The sequence below is a fragment of the Catharus ustulatus genome, chromosome 3 (assembly GCF_009819885.2).
Source record: "Catharus ustulatus isolate bCatUst1 chromosome 3, bCatUst1.pri.v2, whole genome shotgun sequence".
NCBI classification, from domain to species: Eukaryota; Metazoa; Chordata; class Aves; order Passeriformes; family Turdidae; genus Catharus; species Catharus ustulatus.
The window spans coordinates 58,531,170-58,546,268 of NC_046223.1; the positions used below are offsets into that span (position 1 = coordinate 58,531,170).

At 37.7% G+C, this 15,099-nt stretch overlaps 1 protein-coding gene across 2 annotated transcripts in view; it reads left to right on the top strand.

Moving 5' to 3' along the window:
• Positions 1 to 10,943, top strand: part of RMND1 (required for meiotic nuclear division 1 homolog) — a 20,778-nt gene extending 9,835 nt beyond the window's left edge. For both annotated transcript variants that reach the window (XM_033053822.2, XM_033053823.2), the window contains exons 4-12: positions 609 to 684; positions 1,014 to 1,053; positions 4,064 to 4,164; positions 5,417 to 5,523; positions 7,484 to 7,548; positions 8,435 to 8,511; positions 9,625 to 9,745; positions 10,427 to 10,543; positions 10,772 to 10,943. In XM_033053822.2, coding sequence (XP_032909713.1) covers positions 609 to 684; positions 1,014 to 1,053; positions 4,064 to 4,164; positions 5,417 to 5,523; positions 7,484 to 7,548; positions 8,435 to 8,511; positions 9,625 to 9,745; positions 10,427 to 10,543; positions 10,772 to 10,804 — 737 coding nt within the window. In that variant the 3' untranslated portion in view covers positions 10,805 to 10,943. The remainder of the gene's footprint in view (positions 1 to 608; positions 685 to 1,013; positions 1,054 to 4,063; positions 4,165 to 5,416; positions 5,524 to 7,483; positions 7,549 to 8,434; positions 8,512 to 9,624; positions 9,746 to 10,426; positions 10,544 to 10,771) is intronic.
• The last annotated feature ends 4,156 nt before the right edge of the window (positions 10,944 to 15,099 follow it).

The following is a 15,099-nucleotide window of genomic DNA, read 5'->3' on the forward strand; positions in this document are numbered from 1 at the left end:
TTGAGAACCCAGCAACCACATTTTGTAAGTTTGAGGGTATTCTACTTAAACTAGCTCTGGTTTCAGATTTGTTTCAAAAGCACACTTCCAATGTGCAGGGAAATGCAAGTGTAGGTTCTGCTGTCTTTTAAGTTTCTGACTGGCAAAGCAAAGTCAGCACAATTTCAGTGCAGATTAATCCCTTAGTGTATAGAAAAGAAGAGTTTCCGGGAAAGCAGATTTGAATGGTAATTTCTCTGCAACTGTGCACAACTTCCACAGTTCTCTCACATTGCATGTCGACTTCTATATTCTGTTTCTGGTTCTTTACAATGTCTGCATCGGTTTTCTCCTAAGTCTTTTTTTCTTCAAGGTTGCTACCTTTCATTAAGTGAAAATTCTGATGAAGTTCCCAATAGAGGCCCAGTTGGTCTAGAGTGTGACAGTTCAGACAATCAGTGTAGTTTGATATTGTAGTTGGTCCCTGGCAAGCATTTTGATCAGAAAAGTAAAATGTGGGACTGGCCGATGTGTTAGTATGCAACTGTTGAATTACATGCTTACAGCTGTCAGCCGTCATGTTTAGAAGTTTGACTAATTACGCAATTTTTTCACTTATTTCAAACCAGATGCTGCAAATGTTTTAGTGGTCAGTACTGAGAAATCTGCAAAAGAAGATGATCCTGGCATGATTTTTTTCTTCAGGTAAGCTCAAAACATAATGTCAGTAATAGTGTGAAGGAAGTATTGTAGCTTGTTAGTTCATTCTATCGTATTACCTCATGAAACTCAAGGAATAACTGTCCAGTCAGAATGATTAAAAAAAAATCAGAATCATTTAAATAGTTAAAAAACACCTTCTCATGATTTTTCAGTGAAGTGTGGTTAAAAAGCAACTAGTATATAATTTCTGTGAAAATAGTTTTAAGTTTCTTGATTCACAATGACAAAAATTGCCACTGTACAATTTGAGTATTCCATTAAAATACATTTAAAACAGTATGATTACACTCAGTTTTTCCTTGAATTCACAGGGAAGGGGCTGTTGTATTTTGGAATGTGGAAGAGAAAAGTGTAAGTAAAGTGAAACTTGGCTAAAACTGCTTAAGCAGGTGTTTTGTCAGTCTCACGAAGCTCAGCATGCCAAAAGTTTGTTTGGGAGATTGATCTTTCTATGAAGGAAAACAACCTGATTGATTCTTCTCCAAAGAGTGCAGGTTCTTGCCTGCTACTGCCCTCAAGTGTGTGGGCTGCTGATACATCACCTTTGAAACTCATCTACTTAAAACAAAAATCTGAGACCTTAATCTAGTGAGACTGACAAAAAGAAAATTCTTGCAGTTCTACATCCTGAAAAAGTACATCAGAGAAATCTACCTGTGAATGATTGTTTGAAAAGCATTAGTATAACAGAAAATGTGTTAGAAGAAAAGGATCATTCCATTCTATTCCTTTATAAGTTAGAACTATTAAAGACTTACATTTGTATAACTTTAAAAGAGGAAAAAATAATTATAAGCAACTTTTTAATACTGTTCTGTGTTTTTACCAGCCAGCAATTTTCCTGAAGGAAGTTTATAATTATTTAATATGTTGCTGACATACTATATTTTGGTGATATTTGCTGACCTAGAAGGGTATGTTAGAGGCATATCTATTTTAATGAATGTATTTATAGCTACTTAATATTTTGAAAGTATTTTTACTACTGTGGTTAAACTGGATTCTAGATACAAAAAGTATTGACCTTATCTGTAGACAGAGTATGTGAAATTAAATGGTGTACTAAATAGATGATACCGAGATGCATAGAAGTTCACAGGAGGATTTTCATTAGGGTAAATGAAAACACAGAGCAGTTGTGATCAATTTCTAGATTCAAGTTCACTCTTTTTGTTTCCAAATTAGAATGTTTCTGATTTCCTGCCTGTTTTGGGGGATGTCAGGTGTCCTACAAAAAGATACCAGTTTTCCCTTCAAACCTTGCCTGTAGCACACTTAGAGTGCTACGGCTGTAACTACACTACTGATTCACAAGTATAACTGAAGATCAGCTGACTTAACTCCTTATGATCTTTGAGTTGGACACCTCAGCCCACCAGAGTACTCTGAAAATTCTCCTTTTGTTTTACATGCTTAAATACCTTTGAAAATTTGATAACTTGTTTTCCTGGTCAATACTCATATCAGTAGTTGGTCCCTTGGTAGCTTTATTTATGAAAGAGGAGGAAAAATGCCTCTTTCTGCATATTGAAATCATAGTCAAAGCTGTACCTGCCAAACTACTTGCTCAAATAGAGGAAGTATTTTTATGGACATACTTTAATGAACTGAAATGAAAGGAGAAAAACCCCAAACTGGTCTGTAGAACAGAAACTGAAAGTAATTCAGTAAAACAGAATATAGAGTATCAGTGCAAATGAACAAAAGTATCTCAGAATGACTAGGAAGAGAAAAAAAAAAACTATTTTAAATTACCAGACACTTAACAGGAGAAGTAACAAATACAGACTGATCACAAAAAGAAATTTAAAATACAAAGTACCAGTTTCAAATACCTGAGTAGGAAGGTTGTACAGGAGCTTCCCTCCCAAAATAGCAAGGGCAAAAAGAAAAACCAGCTTTGAGGTTTTTTTAAAAAGTTGTGTGACGTAAGTGCCCGTAATAGCAAGAGTTTGCAGCTAGCGACTCCAGAACATCTCTTCTAATTAATTTTACTGTGTCACAGCTAGTTCCTTCTCTAAAATTAGGCTGGGCCTAGAAGCAATGCAAGGTTTGCCTGCTGAACAGCCCCTGGACACTGCTGTGTGGCTGAGGTGACTGGCCTCAGAGCAGACACTTCCTATGTTTTCATACCCTTTTTTATCACAAGACTTGAATTATATGGCAAGTCTTAGTCATGCCAATATTGAATTCAGGATTATGAAAAGAGCAATTTCAGCTGTAGGGTTGAGGGGGTTTTTTAATTGAAAAATGTTACTGTGTTACATAGATAGTATCACCACAATTTTTGAAAGCAATGAAGAACCCTGCAGTGCAAAGAAAATCCCTCTTGCAGGTGATCCAGCAGATCTTTTTAGAGTACTTAACCCGGAGAATATGCTTTATGAAAAATTTATAGAGTACAGTTTTGTGATAAAATATTAACTAAGATCTTTTATTTTAAAAAGAGAGTGCTTTTAAAGTATGACTTAGAAGATTGAACTCTAAAGAATTTAGGTATCAAAAGTGTATTGTGGTTTTGTGGTTTGGTTTTTTATTGGCTGTTGTGTAGTTAAATGCCTTTTGAAAACTTGTAGGTGAGTGCTTTTTTTAGTTCAGAATTTGTTCTAATTACAGATTATTTTTTTGAGGGGGCCTTGTAGCATATAAAAAAGGAACAAGAATGAGAGATCCTAAGTCAAGTGTCAAAGGACAAAGTTTTGTGAGAGAAAAGGGCTCTTTCTTCCTGCATCAGGTTTTAGTGTGCTGGAGAATAAAGGAGCAGTGAGATTACTTGTCCAAGTAAAATTGCATATTTAACTATTTACAGGGATGAATGTGGCAGCTGAAACAATTTTTCCAGAATTTTATAGTGGTAAAGGGTTTCTGTAATATAACTGACCTCTGGTAGCTGAAACAAGACTACTGATTTCAGCAGCAATCAAAAACAAAACTGCTGATTTAGCAGCAAGCTAGTAATTTTATCAGAAACAACCACCTAACGTACTTCTCCTAAAAATTCATCCCCACACTCAGACACTGCCAAAATCTAGTACAGCTCATTGTTATAATACTGAATACATCCATGTTGTCCTTACTGCTGCTGTGGTTAATCCTTACCCTATTCCATGTGTGTACATATAAAATGACATTTCACTTTTCCCAGATTCATTGAAGTTGTTCATAGCTACAAATTCTTCTCAAACCACAACTAGTTTCAGAAGTAAACTATGTTAATAATAACTTCATTATTTAGCACACCTCTTCATTGTTAGATAAATAACTTCAGCATGTAGGCTGCATTCATCAGCCTGCCCTATGCAAGTTCTTTGGAGAGTGATAATTTACTGCATGGTAATCATTGCTGCAATTGTCTCCTTAGATGAAGAATATCATGCGAGTGCTAGAGCAGCATGAAATTCAGCCATATGAAGTTGCACTGGTCCATTGGGAGAATGAAGAGCTGAACTATAGAATAGGAGAGTAAGTATCTTCAGGCGTTCTGTATATAAAAGTTAAACCAAAATTCAAGCACCTGAACCAAATTCAAGCAAACATAATTCAGCTAGTAGAAATATAGTTGTCCTTACTTTTTTTTTCCAAATGAATAAAACAAAGAAAGAAAACAGTAAATCAGAGTTGACAAATGTTTCTGTCTTGGTAAACTTGCAGGTAGTGGCCTTTGTGATTTGCTTATACAATAGATCTTGTAAATAAGAAGCTCCCTTCTCACACAACTCTTCAGCAATTCCAAACACAAACTATGTACGTCACAGCAAAAAAAACCTAATGAGCATTATTGAGACAATCTGATTTTAAAGAGGATGCTCTCTATAAGCTTTCTCTATGTATCCTTGAGGTTCATATACAAAGATGTAATTTCTACATATACTTCATTTCCTAGAAAAGCTACAGCTTGACTTTTGTGTAGTGATAAACCTGGCAGATTGTCTTTCCTTGTTAAATAACGTTTTTTTATCATGTAAAGAAAATTATCTCTACAGAAATATTTCACAATGAAAATTATTATATAAATTACCTGTAATTTTCCAACAGCACCAAAAAGCAACCCCTAGACAGGACACTGTTAATACTAGGAACTGAATGAATGAGGTTACCTTACTTAAGGAGACAGGTGTTTGGTTTTTCCTGACCATTTCAAAAACTGCATGTACTATTTAGTTGTGTAATTTGTGATTCTTGACATGCTCCACTTTGCTTGTGCATGTTTCATAGTGAGATTGACATGAAAAATTGAACAAGTCTTTTGTCCCCTTTTCTTTGCTCCTTGCCCCCCATGCAATAGAGGTTTTAGGGAAAGTAATATCATAGTGGAAAGGAAGTAAGGTTGATAAGAGTGACATTAGAAAATGAAAACAGAAAGATAACAGAGGAGCTAATGAGCAGGAGAGAGGCCAGCAGGTTTCTTACCCTGAATTATCTGTGTGTATGCAGCAATGCTATCATTACCATAACAGCTTGTTGCACTTGCATTTGCACCTGGAAAATTTGGCCATAATATTTGTCTTAGACTGAGGAACTAATTTTCAGTGATTTGTTGTGAATATCATCAAGCTGAACATGAGTGAAATGCAAGGATGGGGATGAATATCCATACAGATATGACATGGCTTATCTAAATAAACTACCAGCCTTTCTTGCCTTGTCGATTATTCTTTGGTGTTCCTATGCTGGTGGCTCAGTCAATGAAGATGCTTCAATCTTGTTTTAACAGAGGTCAGTCAAAGCTCCATAAAGGACAAATCTTGTTAAATTCTGAGCTGGATAGTGATGAAGTTATTCTGCAGAAGTTTGCCTTTTCAAATGCTCTTTGTCTTTCTGGTAAGTTAATATTGTTTGTACTACGTAGTCTGTGCTACAAATTTTGTGAAATGTCACTGTAAATGGGAGTTGTACAGTGATGGGCTGGAAAAGACTTGGGATCTGGTTTAGACAAACTGTGTAAAGAGTGATTGTGCTTCAGATTGAGAGGATTTGTTTTCAATGCTTTTACTGTGTTTTCTGTAAAATGGAATTGCCTTATTCAATGTAAACCATTTTAAAGCTGAACAAAGCGCATTAACAAACATGCTTTGCAAAAGATACGCATTCTACTGAGCATCCTGTTCCCTACCCTTGAGAACTATCCTAGGAAAACAATGAGTGTAGAGCTCAGTATTAGAAACCTCTCAGTAATCTTGGGTAATTAGTTCATACTGACATCATTTCCTCTGACAGAGAAAGCCAAAGAAGTGATGCAGGGTAGCTATTCCCAGCTGGGGAGATGTATCAGTGTCACATATGTGGACCAGAGGCACAGATGATGTTTTGCAGGCTTATTAGCCATGGTAGCAGACAGTGGGAGGTACTGTGAAGAAGTCATGCTCGCCAGTTGTGCTGCTGCTTGAGTAAATAACACCTGTCTGCTGCTTCAGACCTTGAATGATGTAGGAAGTAGGAGTTGGGAACTAGTAGCAGAGAGGCTGTCCTCGAAAAGGCCTTTAAGGGAAGTCTGGTCTGTCCACCTCCTCTGCCTTTAGGGTAAATGTCAGGATTCCAGTAGTACTTTGAGGCAGTTTTTTCTCCTTTACACAGGAGAGAAACAGAATGCACATTTTTGAAGTGCTACACCATTTAATCAACGAGTGCGCTGTAACTAAATGGTTTCTGACTGTTGAAGGAAGAGCTGTTAAGAAAAAATAATATTGTTCTTTTTCTTATTTATAGAGCCACTGTATTCCCAGGAGATAATGTTCAGTAAAAATAAAGGATGCAAGTATAGCCCCTAGTCAAATTTATGAACAGCAGAAACCAACCTCTGTCAAATAATGGGTGACAGATGAAATGCTTACTGTCTAGTTTTTTTTTTCAGGGGCTAAATTTAAAGTCATTTAAGTCAGTGCCTCTGTATTCAAAAGATGAGTGTGCAAAATGCTCAGCATTGGGTTTACTGGCAGTGTCCTAACGAGATGATACTAGTGATTACTACCACAGAAGAGTTCATTTTCACAATTAAATCTTCCCCAATTAATTTTTTCTGATTTAATGGGGTTAATTTTTGATCTGTTACTACTTCATTCTTGTCTGGGAATCTGTGGACTAAAGAACAAGGCTCAAGTTATATTATGATCTTGTAGAAACATTTTTCTAGGTTCAAGCTGAGACATAGCAGAATTTGTGTTGTCAGTGCTGAACTCAAAGCCTCCATAGAACAGAAGTTAGTATCTTCAGTAAGAGTACACTCACCAAAATCAAAAGAGGAGATTGCTCAAGTTTGAATTGCGCTTCAATGGGAGCAGGTGATGTGTCCATACAAGCTACCTCTCTGTGGTTGGAGCACAGTGCATCAATACTGCACAAATGGAGAGTGAGAGCTGTGCAGGACACTGGAAATGCACTGAAGGCTCTTGAGGTACCACATGAAGTCAGCCTGATGCCAGCATAGCTCATTATCTCCAGCCTCCTTGGAATGTAATTTGCAGAGGGCTCACACATGCAGTAGAGCACTTGGACACACAACTTCTGAGCTGAAGCAAAAACTCTCCAGGATCTGAGCTGGTCACTTGGAGAAGAAAGCTGCACTCATGGTGAAGCTGATTCTATGTGCAGAGCTGTGTCAGTGCCACATCTGTCCACTGGTACATGAACAGTGATTGTATAGTACAAACTGTAACTTGCTGCAAATAATATCTGTAAGCATCAACATGTCCTGAAGCAGCCCTGTCAGCAGATTTAAAGTTACAATTACTTGAAAGCATATGTACCTCTCACAGTTTTCTGCTTTGTCATCTCTCTGTTGCAGTAAAGCTGGCTATTTGGGAATCATTACTGGATAACTTTGTGGAATCTATCCAGTCAATTCCTGAGGTGAGGTCTTGATTGTAACTCTCCCCTCCTTTTCACCTGTGTTTTGTAAAAGATCAGTCCAGGTCTGTAGCTGAGGATTGGAAAAAAGCAATTTGAATGTTCAACACATTTGATGGTAAATGCATCAGTGCAGAGAAGCTCAGAACACCTGCACAGTGGTCGGACAAGAAATCATTAGCCTTTAAAGGACTGGGAGTGGGGTTCTGCATTGTAATAATGTTTCCCATGTTGTCCCACTGTCACTTGCTACTGGTGAAACCTATGTGTAACAGGACAAGCAGCATTTAAAAACCTGGCCAAATACAGTGTGTACTAACTTGGGCTGAAAATAATGTGCTTTGACTCGAATATAATGAAGAGTTTGAGTGAATTACTTGGAAGTTTTTCATGAAACTTAATTACAGTACAAAGCCCATATGATGTTGTATTTAAAAATGAGATTTGCAGTGTTCAAGAGAAAACGTTGGGTTTATTACTTTAATATGAAGGAAATAAATGGTAATACATTGATTATTGTAAGAAGAAAGTCTGTAAAAAGGCTAAGGAGTGGCAAGTTAAAAGAACTGTCATGACTTTAAAATAAAAACAACAGGAAGGAAATACAAATGATCTCTTGTTTAGGAAATAATTTATAGAAAATGCCCCAGTATTTCTGTAGCTACTGATGACGTACTCAGTGATTTATTGAGAAGCCTGGAGGAACCAGTTGCACGGTGATATTCTTAGAAAGCTAGAGAAGCAAGGCACTAAGCAAACAAAACTAAAATGTTAGTAAGTACAGTATGTGTTCTAAGATTCTAACGTGCTTTAGGCTGTAAAACTCTGGACTTCTTAACTACTAGTACATGGTACTTGATCAAGCAGTGAAGAACTTCCTACTTTTCAGATTCTAAAGTCACGAAGGAAGGTAAAACTCTCTCATGCAGATGTGATGCAGAAAATTGGAGAACTCTTTGCACTAAGGTAATTTTTTTGGTTACACCCAAGACATTACACAGAATGTAAAAATTGCATTGTGCATGATACACAGAGCAGAATACACAATAAATAGAGCAGGATGAGATGGGGTGAGAGAATTCTTTTTTTTTGACTGGAGTCTGTGTGCTATTTACATTAGTAAGGGGACCCACTGGCTCACCACTCACACTGGCATTTCAGCTGCAGTCATTAAGCAGGCAGTCTATCATAAATGACCAAATACCACACCCTTTTCCTTTCCTGAGTCCAGCAACATGTCTCCTAACTAGTAATTACAATAAATACTACAGCATGTAAAGGATACCAGGAAAAACAAGGGTAGGTAGAACTGCTAACTACAGTCTAGAGTTGATAAAAATCTTCTGCGAGTTCTGTTCTTCCCTTGACTTACTCAGAAACCACTGCTAAGTTATTGCATTTAATGTTCTTTCCTCCCTCAAGTGAAATCTGGCCTTTGACAATACAGACCCTTACACTCAAAAAAAAAAAGAAGAAAATAAAAAAAAAAGGGAAAAAAATCCCACCAAAATCTCCAAGGTAAAATTAAAAAACAATTCCCATTTCAAATGCTGGAACGACTGATCAGTAATCAATAATGATGTTCCAAGTGTCCAAAGGTTTATGTTATCAATATCCTGAGAGTAGGAGATTTTAGCTTTTAGACTTTATGATGCTTAGACCATAGCGTGATGCTGAGGAGTGTGCTGTACTCACACATTCAGCACACAGTCCCAGTTATATTTAGGAGTTCTGTATTGTTATTTTGTGTACTTCAGTGAGCAGCCAGCATACTCAAGGACCTCCTGCAGGTATCAAAAATTAAGGAAGGTGACAGATTGAGGAGGCAGTGTTGGCATAAGGCAAAAGTCATTTATGTTCAAAACAGTTCCACAACAGAGTATTCCCAGAAAAGTTTCCAGAGATGTGAACAATTTTAAATAATCACTCCAATTGTATTTTTACTATGAAAGAAGATTCTTTTCATATTCTATGTAGAATTACAGGAAAATTTTCTTATTTCATTTAACTGCATGTAAATATTTGCTCCTATATTCACCAAGAGGAAGCCTGAACTACAGTAGTACCCATTCTTTTTAGACACCGTATAAATCTGAGCTCAGACCTGCTAATAACACCAGACTTCTACTGGGATAGAGAAAAACTAGAAGAGCTTTATGACAAAACTTGCCAGTTTCTCAACATTAATCGCAGAGTTAAGGTGAGTGCCTTACAGTTGTTAGAATCTTCCATGCTCAGATCAGTTGTCTTTGGCTCAGCAGGGTCACAAATTGCTCCATTAATGTGCTTTAATTGCAGAAAGGGAATAAATAATAAGATACTACACACTCTCCCCTCTTCCAGCTGTTATTAGCCCACTCACACCTTTACCTATTTTAGGTTAACCTGCCTCACATGAATGACTTGTTTACTTCCTTAGGTTTTAAATAGTTAGAACTGAGAAGTGGATTCTTTTTACTGGCATGATCATTCACATCAGTTCTTGAAGGGTGACATAATGTTTAATGCTAAACCAGAATAAGAAGCACGAAAACTACCTCTCCTGGTGGTACAGTAATCATACATACTTAATTTTGAGGCATTCCAGAAAGTTACATCTTGTTTGTGACTGTTTTCATGAGCAGGTATCACCCAGAAACCCTTCAATACCTGTAGATGCATATCCTAAATTTATATTCTTTTGGGGAACCTATTGAAATAATAGGTTCATCTATACTGCTGCTTCTGTTGCTTGTCTTACAGAACTTTTAGTTCTATTAATTTTCTGTTCTATTTTGCAGAGGTGTTAATCTCTTTCTAGTTCTGTGGAGTGTCTTTCCTTATTTAGTGGTCTGATCCCTTTTCTGGAGTCCAGATTTGTGATGTTTGTAGTTGCTTGCAGGTAATGAATGAAAAGCTGCAGCACTGCATGGAGCTGACAGACCTAATGCGAAATCACCTGAATGAAAAGCACGCGCTGCGCCTTGAATGGATGATAGTAATACTAATCACCATAGAGGTTGGTGAGGCTTAAGAACATAATAACAAGTGCAATTTCTATACTTCATAATTTGAGAATTAAGATTACTGTATTAATGTGATGTACACAGGGATTAGTATTTGTTCTTTGCAACTTTAAAATTGCAGGTACAGGTACTTTTTCAGATTATCTGATTTATAGTATAAATAGGTTTAAAGACTTTTAAATAAAATAAAAATTCATGTCAGTGTGTTTGCTGTTCCACAGGTTCTGTTTGAACTTGCAAGGGTAGTTTTCTGAGGACAGAACAAACCCAGGAAGAAGAAAACAGACAAAACAATAGAGAACACAAGGCTTGAAAAATTCCTTGGAAAATATGCTTCTGGAGAATCATGAAATTGTCTCTAAATCTTCTACTCAAATAAAAATTTTAAATCCATCTGTGAACATTATTCCCAATCACTGTACTGTTAGAGAGGGCTTAACCTATGGATGAGTCTCATCCGCTGACTCTATTTGGTGAAGGACTCTACTGCTTTCTCCCCTAACAGTTAAAATGATGCTGAATACTTTACTACTTTGTGTATTTTTGATTGATGATGTATTCCTTCATGTTTACCAGCTCACTCTTGGAGAGCTGCAACATTGTCCCAAGCTTGGAGATGGCATGACTGTTTGTTCTCCTGGCATGATTTTGTTACACGTGGCAGATATATTTCTTGTTATGTTCCATCCCATCAGAAAGTGGTGTTTATATACTTGTATGGGAACACATTTATTGAGATGTAGTACTATTTACAATATTTTTTTACATTTAGTATTCATATAGAAGAGGAATTAGTTGATCACAGAGGTCACAGGGACCTGTAGCAACGCAGTAAACTAAAAAAAGATTCACAGAATTTTTCTGTCCACCTTATCATGCTATTTGATTTTCATCAGTATAAGTTGCAAGGAGTGAGCATAGGGTAAGATGTCTTAAGTAAAAGTTTCTTCTTTTTTATTCTTAATCTATTCCTAGTCCACAGAGTGTTACTTACTCCTGAGAAGATGAACAGATTTTTTCCTAGCAACTTCTTTTTTTAAATGTATTTTCAGAAACTGGTAGACAACTGCTGTTTTACCACCTGTTTCAAATTCACTTTAGTCCAGTATATCAGATAAGGAACAGAACCTAAAGAGTCTGTTAAAAGTTCCTGGAACGTCATTAAACAAGCCATGATAACTAAATTCTGGCTAAAAATGCAAGTATGGTTGCAGTAGCTTACTGTTCTCTTCACCTGAGAGCGTTATTTCTGAGTGCAATACTGGACTCCTGTTGAATACATGAAACAGACATAATGGAGAAAAAAATAAAAGGCACAGCTAGCAAAAACATCTGACTGCACACTTACACAACGTTTTAAAGAAACAGAACATTACATCTTTTATACAGCAGGAAAACTTACAATTCCACTTACCACATAATTCCAATAACAGAGCATTAGGTTACATTTTAATTCTAATTTTTCCAGCAAATATTTTTCAGGCTCTCCCTCCCCCACTTTGAGGAAATACTTACACTCAAGAGCATTAGTTGCCATTCATCTCACATTTAATGTTTCAGTATTTCAACTAAATTGCTAAAATGTAAATATGCAGACCAACTGCACCACTAAGAAAAGCGGTTTTAACAAAGTCATTGGAGGACTCGTAAATGCTCTTTAAAAGCATAAAGTGTCTCTTGATTATCTTAAGTATTCTGTCTCAGGACTGTAAGAGTTACCAACACCTCAAAACAAAAGTAGCACAGTTACTTTTGAAACTGTCAATCGGTTTCTCTTGGCAGATAAAATCACAGGCATAAAGTCATACTGTGCTTCTTGCCAAGCCCCCAGCCCTGCTTACTCTATTGAGTGGCTAGTCACAGTTTGCAAAAACCCAAAAGCTTCAGTTAAGTCTTAACAGACCTTTACAACTATGTATCCATGTTTCTCATGGTGTACACACTGGCAGCTGTATCCACGCATGAGGGGGTTTTGTTTCAGCAGCTAACTCCATAGAGAATCCCTTTGCTATATTCCCTGCAGAGAACCAAGCTGGGAATTGAGTGCACCAAGAATGTAACTTGAGCTTTCACAGCATAATATAGCAGGGAGTAGAGCCCTCTGTGACCACACAGCACGTGGGAAACTTTCCCTGCCTGCAGTCCCTGTTTCTGCTTCAAGCCAGAGATCCCTTGGGGAGCCTGCGCACATGTACACATGGCCTGAGCAGGAGGAAGCTTTATGGCAGAGCCAGGATGAGACTCAAGCTCTAGAAGCAACACAAAACTGCCTTATTTGTAAGAACACACCCATCTTTTGCCTGCCTCACCCACCACATGCTCTCCCAGTGTAACTGAAAACAACACATTACTACAGTTTGCAGAGTTTGAGTCTTCATCAAAATGGGTCTGCTCTAACCAGTAAGGGTTACTTGAGGGAAAAGAAAAGAAAGATGCAATAGCAATAAATACAGAATATGCAAGGAAAATCAGAGAGGAATCCTAAAATACCCAGAACTCTGAATTTTTAACAAAATCAAGACTGAACAGTAAAAATCTTCATATGGAGCCTTGATAGACCATTCTTTATAAGGATCCCAACTGTGCAAACTGCTTCTAAATGTGCTTTTTATGTCAGATAAGGTAAAGGATAACTTACACATGATTTTCTTTGGCAGATTTGCTGGGAAGTTGTCACAAGAGTAGCTATTTGTAAAACAGCAAGGAATGCTGAGAGCTGTGACTCAATTCCAGACCTGTTTGTTTTTCTGGGGTGGCAGCACTCATGAGTACAGAGTCAATCCCCTCTCTCTGCTGCACTGTTCACATCAGCTCTGCCTGCTGGATGCATATACACACCTCCCTGGAGCTCTGGCACTGAGAGCTGCTTCCTCTGGAATTCCTCACCAGCATGGGTATTACAAATGCACTTGGGAACCACTGCAGTTTGAATCCTTTTTTCCTAAGGAAAACAACACATGCAAGTACATATATTGCTGTAACTTCATAGTCAAGCTCCACTAAAAACGTCGCTTCAGCCAAGAGGACATTGTCACATTTGAACTTTACCTGTTAAAAGTGGGCAGGGCCCATGTAAAAGGCTAATTTTGGACTAAGCCAAAGGCAGAAAACAGTGCCAATCGGCACTGCAAGAACTGTGTTAGTTGGGTTACACTGAAAATTCCTGACAGAGATGAGTCTCCTAACAAGAAAAACTATACATACAGTTAAACCATTTCCTCAAATGACCTATATTGTACTGAGAAAAGGATGGTTAAAGTTATTTCCCCGGTCTAAACTGCAGCTACTCAACTAGTTTTGTACACTAGGTGTAAAAACAATTCCTAATATCCCTATACCAGAAAACCACCTTAGCGTACAGAACAACAAAGATCCATTTCTTCATCTTTTCACCTCATACAACCTACACAAAAGGTGGCTCACACACCAGGGATCTCCTTCACCTCTCAGACCACCAGACCTACTGGCAACAAAAACTTGAAAGCTCAGATCTCCTTGGGGATGGCCACTCACCTATCACGAATGTACTCCAACAGCAAGGCAAGCAAGAGCACGGAAGCCAAGGCAAGAAAGAGCAGAGCTATTCCACTATTGCTGCTGGGCCCTTACATCAGTTTTCCCAAGGATCACTTTTACATTCCTACAATGCTGTCTGAAAGACAGGTGAGACTTGGGCAAACTATGTGCACAATTCTAACAGAGGGAGGGCAGAGCCCTGGATTAAAAGCTTGGTGACTCTCAGAGGTACAATGTTCTAGCAAGAAGCTACTGCAGCTGTCACACTTGTCACCAAGCCTTCTTACCAGCATAAATCAAAAGTGGAAGTGTTAGAAATGGCAATTGTGCTAATAAAACAGATTTACAGCATTGACATAAATTCATGTTTTACTACAGTTGTACCCATGTGAAGAAGGGTCCCACACCTTCTGGGAAAAATTCCCATGCATTGCCTAGGACATGCAACTTCCAGATCCCCATGGCTTCCACTCCTCTGGGAATGCATCAGCAGTGTTGCAGGGAGCAGAGAGCAAAGAGCTCTTCAGAACAGTGACTCTGCTCTCTTACTTTTCAAAAATGCTGAGAAATTTGAAAACTCACAAAAAATCTTAGCTCTGTGAGCCTAATTATCTTCACTAGAGCTGTTGAGGTTTTGACTATAGCAATAAAAAAAATCCACTATTCCACTCCAGATTTCAACTGAACTCATCCAAGAAGTCACACTTACAGGACTTGAGACTGGATCAAGTTCCTCCCACTGCTCAAGTGACTTTTTACTTGGATTAGCAGATGCTTCCATCATCCTATTAACACTTATATCATCAGCAGTATGCTCATTTACAATGTAAAATATGATCTTACCAGACAAAATGCTGCCTCTAATCCAAGTACATGCAGACCGAAGTAAAACCAAAACCTAGGGACTGATCCTGTCATCAACAGCATCATACCTAACTAAGAATGTGCTCAGATGTGTGTAGTACTATCTCAAACAGTCTGAACAGTCTTTTCAAAAAGTCATAAAAGTGGGAAAGAAATCCTAATCAGGTAT